The sequence below is a fragment of the Homarus americanus genome, unplaced genomic scaffold (genome assembly GCF_018991925.1).
Source record: "Homarus americanus isolate GMGI-L3 unplaced genomic scaffold, GMGI_Hamer_2.0 scaffold51354, whole genome shotgun sequence".
In the NCBI taxonomy this organism is placed as follows: Eukaryota; Metazoa; Arthropoda; class Malacostraca; order Decapoda; family Nephropidae; genus Homarus; species Homarus americanus.
In genome coordinates this window covers 577,501-596,497 of record NW_024750910.1, presented here as the reverse complement: position 1 = coordinate 596,497, position 18,997 = coordinate 577,501, and the positions used below count along the sequence as shown (strand labels likewise).

The following is an 18,997-nucleotide window of genomic DNA, read 5'->3' as shown; positions in this document are numbered from 1 at the left end:
TTAACTCACCATTTATCTCGCTTTGTTTGTGTCTTGTTTACTGTTCGTGTTATTGTTGCAGTGGTGTGATCTCTCTCTCTCTCTCTCTCTCTCTCTCTCTCTCTCTCCTCCTTGATGCCTCCTACAGTTGAGGCCTCAGAGCCATGTCGTCCCAGCGTGTATTACAAGAGGGTCCTGTCAGTAGGTCAGGGGCCTCACTCTTGCTGTGGTGATGGATGGAGGCCAGCTACCTCCCTCCCTCCCTCCCTCCCTTCCTTTCTCTCTCCCTCCACCAGTCAGTCCATCCGCCCCTCCCGTTGCATCTCTCTCTCTCTCTCTCTCTCTCTTTCTCTTATCCTCTTTTCCCTCTTTTCCATTTGTTTATCTCTCTAAAACTTTCATCTCTTCCTCCCTCCCTTCTCCCTTCCCTATTACCTTCTCTCCTCTCTCTTCTTTTTTCTCTTATTTTCTCACTCCCCATACTTTTCCCCACTCTCCCCACTCTCCCATTCATCCCTCTCTCTCCCCATTTCCTCTCCCCACTCAGTCCATCCCTTTTCCTTATTTTACCTCAACCCTCCTACCTCCAGCCCACCTCTAAATCTCCCATATTCTCACTTACACTAGCTCTCTACTCCACAACAGGCACCTGTGAAGATAAGGGATGATTATCTTACCTATTAAACTATGGAGGGAAGTTGTCTAGTTTCCGTAAACCTGAGAGATAGAGTTGAGTGTTTTAGGTGGTAGTACATGTGTAAAGCGCTGTTACAGGGTCTCTTCCAGCAGTATTAGGACCAAGAATATCAAGGGAGTGGGTATGTGGGGTGGGGTTGCTTGAGTAATTACCTCTGACCGTAGTGATGTATGTCCGCCTCGTATAAACTTCGTGATTAATTAATAGGTCCGAGGGGGGAGTGATTACGGTCCAAATGTCTCGTGGTTTAATACGAACGGGTCTCTGTGTTGGTTTATATGCACGGTCTTTGGGTGTTGGTTTATTTCCCCATGAACGTTTATTTTTCTTGTGTTAGGTTTATAAGTTCGTTTATTTCTGTCTGGTTTTAGGTTTTTTAATTGATTTTAGTCTATTTTTCTGCTTTGTTTCATTTTGTATCAATGTTTTATCTTATATTTCCGTCTAGTTTTACTTCTATTACTTCCCCATTTCATTTATATTTTATTATCAACTTTAACACTTGACCTTTAACCTCAACAGGATGGAGTTTGCCGCAGACGTTCCGAGTAGCACCACACAGCGTCGAGGTGGTGGCAGGGAGCAGCGTCAACCTACCTTGTGAGATAGAGAACCAACAGGGTAAAGCACAATGGACGAAGGACGGTTTCGCCTTAGGTATGTACAGTGTATTGTTGGTTAAGATGACTTTGTTTACCTGGTTGTATTGTCGATGTTTGGGTAATGACTTGTTGTTGTTTTCCCGAGGGAGAGGGGAAGGTAAAGAGAATAGGATGAGGATAAAAGTATAAGAGATGATTTGAAAGAGCTGGAATATGATGCAGAAATTACACACACACACACACACACACACACACACACACACACACACACACACACACACACACACACACACCCACCAACTAACCTCTCCGAGTTATTTATGAGGTTTCATATTAACACACTTGAGTATTCATATAATGAGTTCATCACATTAGTGTTTATAACCTGGATGAGAAACGACAAATTAATCTCCAACATGACTACCGGATGATCTTAGAGACAGACAGACAGACAGACAGACAGTAAAATCATTAGACAAGTTAGCATTGGTTCAGCATATATATATATATATATATATATATATATATATATATATATATATATATATATATATATATATATATATATATATATATATATATATATATATATATATATATATATATATATATATATATATATATATATATATATATATATATATATATAATGCAGGTATACAAACGAAACGATGTACACGTTTCCTTCAGAGACAAAGGCAAGAGGGCCACCAATTTATTTCGAATCCTTAAGATCTTACCCTCATTAGTCAGTTGTGAAAGACGAAATCCTCTCATCTTCCACCTGAGTAGAGAGTCTTCATTGTTGGGTTGAGTTGGCATCTGTTCTCGTGTTAAGAAAATTGTGTTCCCGTGTTGAACTGATATGTTTTGACTTGATTTGACACATATTGTTAGAAGATAAAATCGACTTGTAACCTTGACATATGGACGTGAAAAGTGCCCTTGGCAAATGACCTCGACAGGTTCTCTTAACAGTTGGCCTTAATAGCAATACTTGACAACTGGCCTCAATAGGTGTATTTGACAGCTGGCCTCAATAGGTGTAATTAACAGATGGCTTGAGAGCTAGTCTTGATGGACGGAGTTGACAGATAGATTTAACTGGCAGCCTTGACGACTGAACCTCGCTGGTGGACTGTCCGGGCAACACAGTACACCGTCAGCCCAGCCAGATGTAGCAGGGCAGGTAAGCCAGTCCGAGAGGCGCTGCACCAAGGCCGCTCGAGGGCTTGGAATCCTACCGAGGGAGGATTTTCCTGGTCACTCACCTCATCCAGGGAGCTTGTGGAGGCAGGGAGAAGGATCAGTGGTCGTTCCCTCGTGATCCGTGCCTCACATGTCACTTTACTAGCTCTAATGGCACAATCTTGGGACGTTCTATCTCTCACTTCTCCCAGGGTGCTTGTGCAGGCAGAGCTGGCAGGTACAAATCCTTCTATGATGACGAGTGCTTCCCACCGGTCACTTGACCACCCGTTATGGCTAAATACCTAAAGCATTGTGTCCCTTTGTGCTTCTTACATAACACCACTTACTCATGAGTGTCATCGTATTCAGGGTGCTTGTGCAGGCAAAGAGAAAGATCACAGGTCGTTTCAATGATGATGACCTGTACTTGCGCAGGTCACTTTGCCATTAGTCCGTGTGGGTTAATTCCCTTTAAACGCCATTAAGCCATTACCTGTCACCCTCATGTAGCCGAGAAAATCCCTTGAGCGTGAGCAAGACCCACCAGGAACATTACCCTGACAATAATATTATGAAATAAGATATGAATTGGTGGTTCACGGGAGCCAGTTAGGTGGGGTATTGGTTAGGTTAGGTTAGGTTTGGTTTGGTTAGGTTAGGTTAGGTTAGGTTAGGTTAGCATAGGTTAGATTAGGTTGTTTTAAGTTGTATCATTCTTTTAAAGCTTTACAGGTTTTAACTGGAAAGTGAAACAAACAAACAAAAATCTAAGTGTTTAATTTCTAATCATCATCAAACTTGGAGGAAAACTTGTTGAGAGAGAGAGAGAGAGAGAGAGAGAGAGAATTATACAAGTCGTGAAAAGTGATTTATCCTCGAGATCAGTTTGTTTAATACACCAACACACTTTCGTTGATTTATTTGTTGATTATTAACCATTTTGTCGTGGAGCAGCAGCGAGTTATCCGGCAGCGTCCCTCATTAACAAATAGCTGAAGCGAAATATGTCTGTTTTTACATCTTAAATGATTAAACTGTTTTACGTACCTACACACACACACACACACACACACACACACACACACACACATACACACACACACACAATAATACAATAAGCGTTGGAAGATAAAGTGAGGTGAGACTGCACATAAAGGATTATAGTTTTACAACAATAAACTTACTCGCAGCCAAGTTTCCTGGTGACAAAAAACGGGTCCTTCAAGTAAACTTATGATGCCTGCAGGATACACACACACACACACACACACACACACACACACACACACACACACACACACACACACACACACTCTCACCTTCCTCCACATGTTTCTAAACATAACCCACACACACCAGGAAAGACACTTTAAGGTCGACACAAGTGCTCGGCGTGTGTGTGGGATTGAGCCGCCAACTTGCACCAACGCCCACCACAAAGCCCTCCTGTCCTCCTCCTCCTCCTCTTGTGCAGTTATTGAATAATTTACAAGGAGCCTTCGGTCCAAAAGTATGCTACACGCGCCCCGCTCACGGCAACAAGCGTTTAACATATTCTGTAAATATTGCAAGGCTGAATTTTTTTCCATTTTCTTAATTTTTTCTTGTTTTTATTGCTTTTTCTTTTTCCTTTTTTTTCTATTTCTGTTTTTTTTTTCATAAGCACATAGACAGACATGAAGACAAACAAACACACACACATACACTCACACACACACACACACACACACACACACACACACACACACACACACACACACACACACACACACACACATAAACACAAAGCCAAACAAACATTCAGACAGACAAACACACAGACAGACAGACATACAGACAGACACACAGGCAGACACACAGGCAGATAAACACACAGTCAGACATACAGACAGACACAGACAGCTAGAACACACAGACAGACACACAGACAGACAGACATACAGACAAGCAAGCAGACCGACAATCACACAGACAGACAGACAGACAGTTCCCACAGGCCTTGTTAACCCACCCTGCTGGTTCATTGTAATAATTTAATTGTTTTAGCTACTGACTAAATCACCTCTCTACAGTCACACAATAGACTCATTATTACCATGCACAATAAATTCGTTTCCCTTACTATAACTTAATAGAATTTATCTCTGTCAGTGTGTCGGTCGATCACTCAAGAGAGGCGTTCATAAAGCTGACTAACGCAGAATTATGACTGTAGAGGTAATAGCTATATTATCCTGCCTACCTAAACCTCCTCCATACTGGGGAAAATATTAGTTATATTCTCGGTCTGGTTACACGTACTTTATACATCATGGTGGGAAAAATCAATCGTCAACACGTGATTGGTTTTGGATGTTGACAATTCTTGTTTTTTTTTTCTTCTTGTGTCATAGTTTTGTTGTATTTTCATTGGTTTATTATGACGGTGATGGTGTTTCTCATTGGTCCATCTCTGCCTTGGTGAATTCTCATTGGTTCTCTATTCATATAACTAGTATTCCAGTTTGTTTCTAAAGTCGGATTTAGTTTATGGGTTTTAGTGCTTTCAGATCTGGAGAAATGTTGAGTGACGTGGCGATCGTCTATTGGCTAGCTGGCTGGCTATTGTAGAAGCTGATTGGCTAAATTTCGAAGGCGAAGTTTTGAGGAATAATTGAGTTAAAATGGTTGAATATATTTTGTATATATCAGTATTAACGAGGGTGTACTACTGTTATGTGGGCGTGTATATTGAATGAAATTTTATATTGTATATTAAAACTTATATACATATACACTCGGAGGCCGGCACACACACACACACACACACACACACACACACACAATATCCAGTGTCAGTAATCCTGCCAATATGTCATGTATATTGGCGCCTCCAGCTGTGTTCATTACCAAGACATATACTCTGGGTACTCTCTCTCTCTCTATCTATTCCATTTACTTTTTATGACATTAAAGTCTCACAAACTGTGCTAGTCTTTTCGGTAGAATTCCTTTCTGTTTCTGTGAGCCAGAAGTGGTCCACATCCGGCACAGTTCATAAGTTTACTGCACTTTTAGAGAAATGTTTCAAATTAAGGGAAAAGTACGTTGGGAATGTCTTTTACGTGCATGCAATTTTACAAACACACACAAACACAAGCGCGTGCACTCAAACGTACAGACAGGCATACAGTCACATGTGTACACGAAGACAAAACACGTACACTTACTTATTTCCCTCACTCACACAAACACGCAAACTCAAACACACACACACACACACACACACACACACACACACACACCCACACACACACACACACACAGGACCCTTTGCAGGAACATAACGCGGCCGAGAGAGTAATTCATCTTAATCAGAGTTCCACATTAGCGTCATAAGAGAGCTCGGTGAGACCTCCTTGTCTCCCACCTACCGATTTATGTCTCCTGAGGGGTGTGGAGAGGGGAAATGGGAGAGAAAAAGAGGGGAGATGGGGAGGAAGAGGACAGAGAATTAAGAGAGAAGGGGAGAAAGTTGGAAAGGAAGAGGGCAAACCCCCTTTTTCTCCCACCTACGGGTTTATGGGGAGGTGAGATGGAGATGGGGAGGATAGATGGGGGTGAGGAGACTTCGGGGAGGAATGGATATTAAGAGGGAGAGAGGGGAGATTTGGGAGGAAGGAAAGACAATAGGGACGTAAACTGGGGGAAGGAAGAAGGGGGAGGAAGATAAACTGGAAAGAGATGGGGAAGAGGCAACAGAGGAGAGTCAGAACAAACAAGAGGAGGAGAAGAAGAAGAAGAAGAAGAAGAAGACGAAGAAGAAGAAGAAGAAATTAAAGCCAAAATGGATAACGAAGACGAGAGACAAGACGAAGAATATGAAAGTAAATAATAAAGAGCAGGAGAAGAAGAATATTGGAAGAAAGAAGACAGAGTAAGAATGGAGGAGGTAGAAAGAGACATAGAAAAACACAAAATGGAAAAAAAACGAGGTTATAAGGGAGAAAGGATAAAGAGGGAGAAAGGAGAAAATCTGAAAAAGAGGGAAGAGAAGGAAGGAAGGAAGGAAGGATTTTCATAAAGGAAAGAAGTGGTCAAGATTGCCGGAAGATGGTGGAGAAAATTATTATATACACTCTCAAGACCAAGATACATAAACCCTTACAAACATTCTTTCCTCTTTCACTGTTTCCTCTTCCTCTATCTCTCATTCCTTACTAATTATCTCTTTCTTCCTCACCTATTCTCTCTCATCTCTCCATTACCTCTCAGTTCTTCTTCACTTACTGACTTAATTCCATTCATTAATTCCTCTCTTTCGTCTATATATTAATTCTTCCTTCATCTCCTCTTTTCTCTCTCAATTATCACTATTTCCTTACTCGTTTCTCTAGTTCCCCTCTTCTGAGTTTCGTTACTTGTGAGAGTCATGCGTGTTTGTAAACTGTTGAGACCTTGTAAACAATGCTACCTTGTATACAGTGCCACCTTGTAAACAGTGTCACCTTGTAAACAGTGTCACCTTGTAAACAATGTCACCTTGTAAACAGTCCCACCTTGTAAACAGTGACACCTTGTAAACAGTGACACCTTGTAAACAGTGACACCTTGTAAACAGTGACACCTTGTAAACAGTGTCACCTTGTAAACAGTCCCACCTTGTAAACAGTCCCACCTTGTAAACAGTGTCACCTTGTAAACAGTCCCACCTTGTAAACAGTCCCACCTTGTAAACAGTGTCACCGTGTAAACAGTCCCACCTTGTATACAGTCCCACCTTGTAAACAGTCCCACCTTGTAAACAGTGTCACCTTGTAAACAATCCCACCTTGTAAACAGTGACACCTTGTAAACAGTGACACCTTGTATACAGTGCCACCTTTTACCTCTTTTACTCTCCCTCCATCCTCACTCACATCTTCGCTCTCCTCGCCTCTAATTTCTCTCTCTCTCTCTCTCTCTCTCTCTCTCTCTCTCTCTCTCTCTCTCTCTCTCTCTCTGTGCCACTACATCTTTTCCTGCTCCTCTCAGTCTCTCTCTTCCTCCTCCTCCTCCTCCTTCTCTCCTTCCGTCAAGAGGCAGCAAGCGAGGAGGAATAAGTATCTCAGCGGCTGTCGAGGCTCGAACCTGTGTTCTCCTGTTGAGTCTTCTTTTTTTTCTCCAGGGAATCCATTCTCTCTCTCTCTCTCTCTCTCTCTCTCTCTCTCTCTCTCTCTCTCTTTGATTATTCATTCGTTGTCATTCATTCATTCATTGTTTATTATTTATTTTTATTGTGTCTTGCCTTCACATTCGTAAAAATAAAATAAAAGGGAACATTTTCGTTTCCCTATAATGTCTTTTCTTTTGTCTTCCGCCTACAGAAAAATTAGAAAAACTACGTATTGTTACCTTTTTCTTGTATGTGTCTTAGTGTGATTTATTTTTTATTTTTTTATTGCATTATTTTATTTTTATAGTTTTCAAGTTTGTTTTTTATATATTTTTTTCATTATTTCTATTGTCTTTCGTGAATAGACTATATGTTAATTATAGATTAGACATTAAATTTATTATCTAATTTAGTTTTGGTTTGTGATATTTTGTTTTTATTGTTTATATTGGTTATTGAGTACACCTGCGTCTCGCTCCTCGGCCAAAAGGTTGCTGTGAGTTGTGGCAGCAGAAGCCGCCTGACCTAGTGGGGTCCACTCCTTCGTAAACAAGCTTAAGTCATTAATTCTCTCCACTTCCCTCCTCCCAATTCTTCCTCGTCACCTATCTCTCTCTATCCTCCGCTCGTTCTTCGCCATCGCCTCTTCCTCCTCCGTGCCAGCGCCTCTTTTCTTTTCGTCCGATTCGTCCTTAATTTCGTCCGGTGTGTGGTGGTTCCCTTTCATCTGCGGTTGATCAATGCGTCGCCGCTGTCGCCTTGTGGGTCGTGGCCGTCGTGGCGGTCTTTGTGGCGAGCCAGCAAGCTGTCCACGACAATGCTAAGTGCGGCAATGGATGGAAGAATACCTCCGTCGTTTTGATAAGGACGACAGCTTTGCAAGGACTCATAATCCCTGAGCTGCAAGTTTTTTTTTTATTATTTTCCTCTTCGTGTTGTGGTATGACTAGTGAACGTTATGTAGAGGTTTGCCTCAGTTTAAAACATTACTAAACGCAGAAACGGACTCAAAGTGTTTTTGTTTTTGTTTTTTTACGATCGATAAGTAAGGTGAGTATGTAAAGACCTCAGATGACTGGGTAATGATGCTTACTCCTCCAGTGATCACCCCTTTACAGAACCACCAGGATGAATAGAGGAGGACTGATGGATCGAAGGTGACGCTTGGATAAAAGAATAAAAATAAAAACAATCTCGTCAAGGCTGGGGAGTAACATGTGTAGCTGTGTTGTGGTGTGTCATGTGAGAAGGCAACGTTGCAACACCTGGGGAGGGGATAAGGTGGGTCGTGACGCATCCAGACTGACAGTGAAACACGAGAACTGGTCACTCTGAAGGAGGGGAAGACGAAGCAGCTTGACATATTGATTCACTGACGTTCACTATTTTTTTTTACGTCAATTTACACCCAACAACAACTCACGCACAGGACTCCACACAAACACAGTTGTAATTTACTATAACGTAAATTCTCTATCTTGAAAGCGTTTACGTTTATGTTTGTGTTTGTAAAAGATTCGTGTAAACATAAGAGTTATTTACACCCACCAAACAATCCCAGCGAACAAGAATCTTTAAACACACGCCAGCAATTTATATAACGGGAGTTATGTCACTTGTCAACTGATCACTTCTGTGTGGTCGTAACTCAAGTTTGGACACACACACACACACACACACACACACACACACACACACACACACACACACACACACACACATTTGCAAGGTGTGTCATGAAGTAATCTGGCGCCTCACACAGACGACAGAGGCAGCAGCAGCATCCATTAGCGGACACCGACAACCACCGCTGCTGCTGTGATTGTTTGCCTCGGGAGTAACGTATGCAGGGTTGTGGCACCACACTGGGGAATACATGAAAGTCATCAGGGAGGCGGCCAGGGGTGAGGGGGGTGGGAGTACGGGGATAGGCAGAGACACAGATAGGCAGACAGAGAGAAAGACAAACAGAGACAGACAGGCAGACAGAGATAGAGGGAGAAACAAACAGAGACAGACAGGCAGATAGAAATAGACAGACAGACAGGCAGACAGACAGTGAGAGGCAGACCGAGATAAAGACAAACAGACAGACAAGCTGACAGAGAGTAAGAATTATAAAACTAGAGAAAAAAAGAACAGAGAGAAACAGAAAACCGAGAAATATAAAACTAATTAAAGACAAACACACAGACACAGTCACACCTCTTGGACGCATAAACACTCAAGCCACCAATGACTGCTCCTGGACAATTGCCTCGGGTGTCTTGTAAGAGGGAATGAAGGCAAGTCTAAATAGCCACCTTGAAAGGGATCTTGGTGAAAAGCTTTGATTCCCACCTTCAGTCGAGGTTGGACGACGTCTCCTAATTGCTCATCACCATCAGGAGGAAGGACGCCAAGGTGAGCTAAAGGTGATAAACTCCTTGGTCTCAGGTGACAGTCAGGGGTAAATCTTAACGACCTCGGGATATCTCCAGTGAGTTTACCTGGTTGGGGAAAGCGAGAAATACCTGTCGCATTCCCAAGCCACTGGAGACTTACCTGCAATGTACCTTTTAATCCTCACTTTATTTATCCCCGTGAGGAAAAGATCAACCAGAAGAATGATAAAGAATGATCGGGGCCATTCTCGAGTTTATTCAGCGAAGGAAAATGTCTCTCCTGGTCGAAGCCTCTCCGTCGTCTTTAATTAATCAGTGAGACAGGAAGACACACACACACACACACACACACACACACACACACACAGGGTGATGAACTACTTGTTACACTGATCTTGTCATTAAATCGTTTCCCTTCAAACTTTAAGCGAGGAAATACACATCGTAATTACAGACAATTTTAAGACTATTTTTAACGTAATAATTTTAACCTTCGTCTGAGTAACCCAGTTAGGAACTTTTCACGGCAAATTTAAAAATGGAAATAAATTAACTCACAGGTAATGGAGGAGCATCTTTATTTCGTAGCTAAAGTGAACCTGTAGTAAGGTTTCTCACTTCCTCCGGTACTGAGAATATATGCCATACGATTCTGGGAAAATATGAACGCCGCCTCAGATTTCTCTTCCCCCTTATCGTCATGGGTGTAAGTCAACCACAGAGAGACTCCCGCCTTTGTACCGCTCTGATCTCTGTGCAAAATCTAATGGAAACGCTGAGATAGGGACAAGCAGTAACATATTGCCATTTCCGTGGTGATGGTCGGGCGAGGTGTAGTTATTCAGGGTAACGAGTAAGGTGGTCTCTCTCTCTCTCTCTCTCTCTCTCTCTCCTAATATCATGTGCCGGGGACCATATCTTCAAATTATTAAGACCCGTTTACCTCTACTGAGAATCCCTCCCTTCCTTCCTCTCCTTCCGTCCCTCCTTGTTGCCTTCCCTGCCTCCTTCTTTCACCCTCTTCCATTTTCCTTCCCTTCCTTCTTCCTTCTCTCATTCCTTTCCACGTTCCTTCCCTGTCTCCTTCCCATCCTCTCTAGTTCACTCCTTTCTTCTCTCCATCCCTAACTTCCAAGTTACTTCCCTCCTTCCTCCTTCTGTGTTACCTCCTTCCCTCTTTCCTTCACTCCCTCTCTCTCTCTTTTCGTATTCCTTCCCCACTCCCCCTTCCTTTTAATTCCCTTCCTCCCACCTTTCCTTCGCTCCCTCCCACTTTTCCTCCTTCCTTTCCTCCCTTCCAGCTGCCAAATCCTCGCTGAGCGGTGTCCTCTCTGCCATAATCTTGCCATCACGGCAGCAAATCCTCCATGGCAAAGCTTCCTGCTCCTCCCTCCCTCTGATCCCCTCTCCTCCCCTCCCTCCCTTCCTCCTTTTTCCATCTCTTTGCAGCCATATCTTCCTCCTTCACTCCCTACCTTTTCTCCCTCACTCCCTCACTCCCTCCCTCCCTCCCTCCTCCCTCCCTTGCAGTCAAACAGTCATATCTTCCTCCTTCACTCCCTCTTTTTTTTTTTACGTTACTTCCGTTCGATGATCTGATCCACTAAGCTGTTAAGTGCCACCATCCCAGCCGCGTTACTTATTACTGCTGGTGAGGAGAGGAAACACGCCAGGACTTAAGGTGATGATGATGAGACACTCTTCACTCCGTTCTCTTCTCTCCTCCTCCTCCTTCTTATCCCTTCTCTTGGTTTCTAACTCCTCCTTCTCCTCCTCGTCATCATTCTTCTCTTGATTTCTATCTCCTCATCTTCCCCTTCTCATCCTTCTCATCCTTCTGGTCTCTATCCTCTCCTCCTCTTCTTCTTCTTCCTCCTCTTGATCTTTATCTCATCCTCCTCTTCGTATTCCTCCTCTGGGTCTCTATCTCTTCCTCCGCCTCTTCCTCCTATTCCTCCTCCTCCTCCTCTTCCCCCTCCTTCTCCTCACCGTGGTCTCTATCTCCTCCTCCTCACCGTGGTCTCTATGTTCTCCTCTTCCTGGTCTCCGTGGCCAGTGGTGCTCGGGGTGACGCTAACGAGGACACAGTAAGGCAGCAGGGCGTTAAACTTCACATGTGGCGGATACGACTGTGGTGCCGGGACACTGAGGCCAGGTGGCCGTCAACCTGACATGACCCACCTACGAAAGGGCCAGGTAGCCGTTCACCTGACATGACCCACCTTCGGATCATCAAGATATGGCATTAAGTCGACTTCACATGATGCGTGCGAGCAAGCAGTGAGGGGGGTGATAGGTAGGTGTGGAGGACGAGGGTTCAAACCTGATATTTCAACTGACTGGATAAACTTTTGATGGAGTCATCAAAAAGTAACATGATGTAGCAACTAGGTCGACATGAGATAACGTGACTCAAGTAAGAATGGTTGAGCATGAGGACTTTAACTTCACCGGATTTGAGACAATGTTATCACAAGAAAAAGTAATGACTGTGTGAAAATAACTAGCAAAAATAATGAAAGATTTAAGTAAGTGATGTGACCGTTATGACCGTTATAGCAGTTGTGACCGTTATGACCGTTATAGCAGTTGTGACCGTTATGACCGTTATAGCAGTTGTAACCGTTATGGCCGTTACCCCCTTAAATATATAAATACTAGAATTAATTAATGCTCAGAGAGAGAGTCCCTCGGAATAGAAAACATAAAAACACGAATAAAACACCAAAATGGACAACACCAGAAGAAGACTAACAAGTTAAAAAAAAAAAGGACGAAGACAGGAACCCAAAAAACTAACGGTATAAATAAGAAATCAAAATGATAAGAAGGAAGATTTAAGAGATCGTGAAATACAAATGAAGAACCGAAGCAGAGAAAGATAGAGAGGCAGAGAGACAGGCAGGGGTAAGTTACGACGAAGAGATGGCACCGTAAATAATCTCTCAAGTCAGAATCTCCTGTCAAGAGATGGTGGCATTAAGTCAGAATCTTGTCAGTGAGAAGAAAAAAGTCATGTCAGAGTCTCCTGTCAGAAAAGAGGACGCCAAGTCTGTCTCCTGTCAGTAGGTGGAACATCAAGTCAGAGTGTTCTGTCAAGTACTTTAGGTGTGGGATCTCAAGTAAGATTTCCTGCCAAATTTAAAGGCGTCAAATCAAAGTACCTTGCCAGAGAAGGGGGAGAGTTCTGTGATCTACCTTAAGACCATCTGACCAAGCAGAAAGGCAAGATGCTGGGAGATTTCTCCCACCAGACGATCTAAGAAAATGAGTTTGTTGAAGGTTCTTCAAATTTGATATTTTTGAGGGTACAGCTCTCTCTCTCTCTCTCTCTCTCTCTCTCTCTCTAAATTCATTTTACCAGAAAATCTAAGAAAATTAAGAAATTTGACGGGTCCTTGAGTAGACAGTTTCGGTTTCTGGGAGTTAAACAGACTTGGATGATGGTGTTTGTTCCTTTTTCCTGTATTATTTTCTCGCGATCCCAGATACCGTGACTGACCTGTCATGAGGTTAATTAGTAGACAGATTGTGAACTATGGCAGGAGGGTCATTAATGGCGTGGCTGCTGTAATGTGTTTTAAAATAAATAAACAAACTCCCTAGAGTAAGAAAATCTTTCACTTGTAACAGAAGGATTAGTCGAGGGATGACGAGCACCGACAACTGCCTCTAAATGACGATTCATGGTTCAGTTCTCTTCACACTCAAGATTTCCCCGAGCACTCCAACTGTGTCTCAGTCAGTCGCTCGTGCCAAAGTTAGAGAGAGATCCAAGACTGTAGGAGGTGGAGGAGGAAGAAGAGGAGGTGGAGGAGGAGGAGGAGGAGGAGGAGGAGGAGGAGGGAGGAGGAGGAGGAGGAGGAGGAAGAAGAGGTGGAAGGAGGAGGAGGAGGAGGAGGAGGAGGAGGAGGAAGAGGTGGTGGAGGAGGAGGAGGAAGAAGAGGTGGTTGAGGAGGAGGAGGTGGTTAGGAGGAGGAGGTGGAGGTGAGCCTCTGAGTGAGGTGCCTTCCCCTTAACTAGGAATGAAAGAATGTTTACAGCTGCCGTAGAGTTTCTTATACAATTTCGACGCCATTTCTTTTCATAACAATGAGTCAGGCAGATACGCTCTTACATCTCCAGTAAGGTGAAAACTGTATAGGAATTGTGTTTTTTTTCGTATTATTGCGGTTAAGTAGAGAACGTCAGATACTTTTTAGTCCTAGTGGTGTTGTTGCTTATATGTTACCGGGAAAAAAGTGCTGCGGGTGAAAGACGAGCGAAGATCCGTGTGTCATAACCTCCATATCCTTATATTTACTGGGTGAATAAAGGTACAATGCCAGACGCTATTGACTGCTCGCACTGACGCTGATTATAAGGCACTGTCCTTTGAAAATCAAGTCCCACGCTCGCTTATCGTGGTGGTAGTGGCGGCGGAGGTGGTGAGCTGTAAACAGCAAGAGAGACCGAGAGAGAAAGACCGAGAAAAAGGGGGAGACAAAGAAAGAGAGAGAGAGAGAGAGACAGACAGACAGACAGACAGACAGACAGACAGACAGACAGACAAAGAGAGGGACAAAGAGCGACAGAGGGAAAGGGAAGAAACAGAAATAAGGAAACGGGGATACCGAAAAATAAAAAAGAAAGAAAAAGAAGGAAATGAGAGAGAGAGAGAGAGAGAGAGTAAGTAGATAAATCCTTGAAGACTTGCGAGCTTGTAATCAGCAACACACTCGTGACCTCAGAGGAGCGTTGGGCATTTAGGGCTGACGACCCGTGCAAGATGCTGGTAGTGGTGGTGGTGGTAGTAGTGGTGGTGGTGGTGGTGGTGGTGGTGTGGTGGTGGTAGTGGTGGTGGGTGGTGGTAGTGGTGGTGGTAGTGGTGGTGGTGGTGGTGGTGGTGTGGTGGTAGTAGTGGTGGTGTAGTGGTGGGTGATAGTGGCGGTGGTGGTGGTGGTGTTGGTAGGTGGTGGTAGCAGGTAGGTAGGTAGGGTAGGTAGTAGTGGTGGTGGTAGTGGTAGTAGTGGTGGTAGTGGTGGTGGTAGTGGTGGTAGTAAGGGTGGTGGTAGTATAAGTAGTAGTAGGTGATAGTGGTGGTAGGTAGTATATAAGGGGGTCGTGTCTGTTTATTTTAATTAGGACTCTCTCTCTTCTCTCTCTTCTTTCTCTCTCTCATACCCCTGGGGACCTACACTAGTACGACGCTGGAGTGAGAGTTTTAAGTATACCAGACGTTGGCTCGAGGTCCTTCCCCAGTGACCTGTAAAGGCATAGGGAGGAGGGGAAGGAGGGTGGGATGGTAAAGGGAGGGAATGAAGGAGAGAGGAATGGGAAGGAGAGGTAAGAGGGTGAAAGAGAAAGGAATGAGAAGGGGAGGGAAGGAAAGATGGGAGAGGGGTAAGGGGAACGCGATTTTGACGGGAATTGAGGTGAAGGAGAGAGGAATGGGAAGGGGAGGGAAGGATGGAAAGGAGAGGAATAGGAAGGGGAGGGAAGGGGGATGAGTTTAGGAGAGGGAGGATGAAGGGGAAAAGATTAGTAAGGGATGGAAAGAAGCTGGGGAGGAATCAGTAAATAAAAGGGAGAATACCTTAAGAAATGGGGAAGCAGTTAACGAAGGACTAAATAAGTAAATAAGGACGAAGAAAAATCAGGGAGATGAAGGAAAAGTTGATTAAGGAATGAGGAAGAGAAATTACGAAATAAAATAGAAAGTATGAACAGGGAGGGGGAGGGGGAATTGGAACGCTGACCTAGAAAGGGAGAGATAAAAAAAAAGAAAGAGAGAGGGAGAGAGAAAGACAAAGAGAGAATATAGTTCGTTGAAATAAATGGAGATGAAGAGGAAGTAGGGAAAGGAAGGAAAACCAGGTCAGTGAAAGAAAGATGGAGAAAAAAACCAATGATGGAGGAAGAAGCAACAAAGAATAAGAAGATGATAAATTTATAAAGAGAGAAAAAATATACCAATTAAAACATAAGATATTATAAAAAAAATCAGAACTTGAATTTATTTTTTGGCCAAATATCCGAAGAATTTCTATTAATGCTGAAAAATTCTAGATTTATTTTATTTATTATTTCAATTTAGTTCCTAATTTTGTACTGGTATAATCTATCTATCTATCTATCTATCTATCTATCTATCTATTATATAACTCCTCTAGCGTTTATTTTTCTAGTCACCTGTCGAGGAAAGTCATTAAGGTGTGTGATGGCTCGCTGGAAGGTATATGTTTCCAAACCTAAGAATGATTTTTTGTGTGTTTTCTTTTACCTGCGTTACGTGGCATCATGACTGGCTTCACCTGACTCACTGGATAACTGAGTGGAAGAAATTTTTGTTATTTATGATTTAGTGTAGAGACTTGTTGCAGAGGGTCACTAGTGCAACTACAGGATTTATGGTGACCAACAGATGTAAAGTACGATATTTTACGGCGGCGCGCTGGCTGGGAGAGGGTGAGGGGTGATAGGGGAGGAGGGCCAGGGTGAGAGAGGGAGAGGGAATGGGTAGAGTAGAGAGGGAGATGGTAAGGGAGGGGGAGATATAACCAAAATAGAGGTTAGAGAGAGTCATATCTGTAATCTCTCTCTCTCTCTCTCTCTCTCTCAACCGTCGTGAAATATCCAATAAAATGTGGGGCTTATTCTTATCGCTTCCTTACCACCATTTCATCATATTTCATTGGTCATAAAAACTAAATAGGCAGTTAGGGGGAACTTAACCCAAATTGGACTGACGAACAAGCAATTAGGTGCAAATTGGTACAAAATAAACCTAATGACCTTGATTAATATAACCGACTTGGACAATATGCAAATTATTTTATTAATTGCTTTAGTGTGTGTGGGGTGGGGTGGGGAAGGGGGAGTTGGGGGTGTGGGGATGGGGTGGAGATAGGGAGTAGGGAAGGAGGAAGGGAGTGTGTGTTGGGTAGAAGGGATGGGGAGTGAAGGAGGAAGAAGGAAAAGAAGAAATATATAAATAAAAGAGAGATGAACAGGTAAAATTGATAAATATATAAAAATATAAGTATATAAATCTATATTTTTCCCGCTACGAATGAGAAATAGAAAAATTCAAACTCAAATTAACCAATAAAGGGAGAGAAACAGAAAAACACAGCAGAGAGAGAGAGAGAGAGAGAGAGAGAGAGAGAGAGAGAGAGAGAGAGAGAGAGAGAGAGAGACTTTACGACATCAGGTCTTGGGTTGAGATGTTTATCAGATAATTCACAATATTGTTAATGTCTAGGAACGAGCGATCAATTCGTCCATAAGTTAGCCAGTTAGAGAGACGATAGTGGAAAGATTAAGAGATAGTTTTACATATGGAGAGAGGGAGACAGTAGATCAAAGAAGAGATCAATACGGTGTAGGTTTATCAGTTTAGGAGATCAGGAAGGGAGAGATAGGGAGAGATATATATTTAGAGAGAGAGAGAGAGAGAGACAGAGAGAGAGAGAGAGAGAGAGAGAGAGAGAGAGAGTAGGACAAAAGACATATGTTGAACCACAACGCTACAGAGAGATAGTGTGACCAAGGGAGAGATCGTACGAAGAGACAGAGATTCAGGGAGAGATAAAAGATATATGTAGAGACAGTAGACCAGATTATCTCTTATGTCTCTCACTGTGACGTCTCAATTTGTCCTCATTAGTAGAGGGTGAGAATATCAAGAGAGACAGAGACAAACACAGACAGTGAAAGTATGAGAGAGAGACAAAGGGAGAGATAGACGGAGATATACCATATTATCCTGCCATCTCTTCCTCTATCTCTTCCTTTTAGTCTCCACCATAATCTCCCCGAAACTCCTCACCTACCCACCATAAACTCCCCAAAAACTCCTATCCACCCCACCATAATCCTCCCCAAAAAACTCCTCTCCACCCCACCATAATCCTCCCCCAAAACTCCTCTCCACCCCACCATAATCCTCCCCAAAAAACTTCTCTCCACCCCACCATAATCCTCCCCCAAAAACTCCTCTCCACCCCACCATAATCCTCCCCAAAAAACTCCTCTCCACCCCACCATAATCCTCCCCCAAAACTCCTCTCCACCCCACCATAATCCTCCCCAAAAAACTCCTCTCCACCCCACCATAATCTCCCCAACTCCCCTTCTCCCCACAAATATTTAGAAAAGAACACCAGGAAGCGACCGAGCAGCTCTGCCTGACCCCCACCGTCCACTATCTTGCTCTTATACTGATTGGGCAAGTGACCGAGGGCTCTATGTAAGATACCACGGCCAGCTATCTTGATATCCCAGACCCGACTTATGTCTCTGAAATCGTGCAAGCTTCTATTTTTTTTTTTGACGCAACATAAATTCTAATTCTATCCTAAAACCTCTTTTTTTGTTTTTTCTCTCTCTTATTCTCCTTGTCATATTCCCTAACTCTTGTCCTCCCTCCCTCCCTTCTTCTCCTCTTGCCCTCATCCTCTTACCTTCACCCTCCCTCCCTCCCTCTTTCTTACTTACCCCAAATCCTCGTCCTTACCCTCCATCCTTTCCTCCCTTCCCCTTTCCCTTCCTGTTGCCCCCCACCCTCCCTTCCATCCTCCTTCGTTCCATCTTCCCCTTCCATCCCTCTCAACCTCCTTCCCTCTTACCTTCATCTTCCCTCCTTCTCTCACCCTCATCTCCCTCCGTCCCTCCCTGTTACGCTCACTCTCTCTCCCACCCTTCTATTTATTCCTCCCCTCCCTCCCCACCCTTCTTCCTCCTCTTCCCCTCATCATCCCTCCCTCTTACCCTCATCATCCTCCCTCCCTCCCTCCCTCCCCTCCCTCCCCTCACTCATCCCCTCCCTCCCTTCCTCCCTCATCATCGCTCCCTCCCTCCCTCCCTTATCATCGCTCCCTCCCTCCCTGCACTCCTACCTCAAGCATCACCTCCTCTCGCCATTAACAAGTTACTTGGACAATCTAGTCTGGCCGGGTTTACTCGGACAGCTTCTGACCATTTCACAGCTTCCTGCATTACCTCTCTTGTCTTCTCTCTGTTTCCTCCT

General features: G+C 43.6%; 1 protein-coding gene across 1 annotated transcript in view; it reads left to right on the top strand.

Annotated features, from left to right (window-relative positions):
- LOC121854498 (nephrin-like) overlaps positions 1–18,997 on the top strand; it is a 146,078-nt gene that overhangs the window by 64,112 nt on the left and 62,969 nt on the right. The window contains exon 2 of the mRNA XM_042349179.1: positions 1,199–1,333. Coding sequence (XP_042205113.1) covers positions 1,199–1,333 — 135 coding nt within the window. The remainder of the gene's footprint in view (positions 1–1,198; positions 1,334–18,997) is intronic.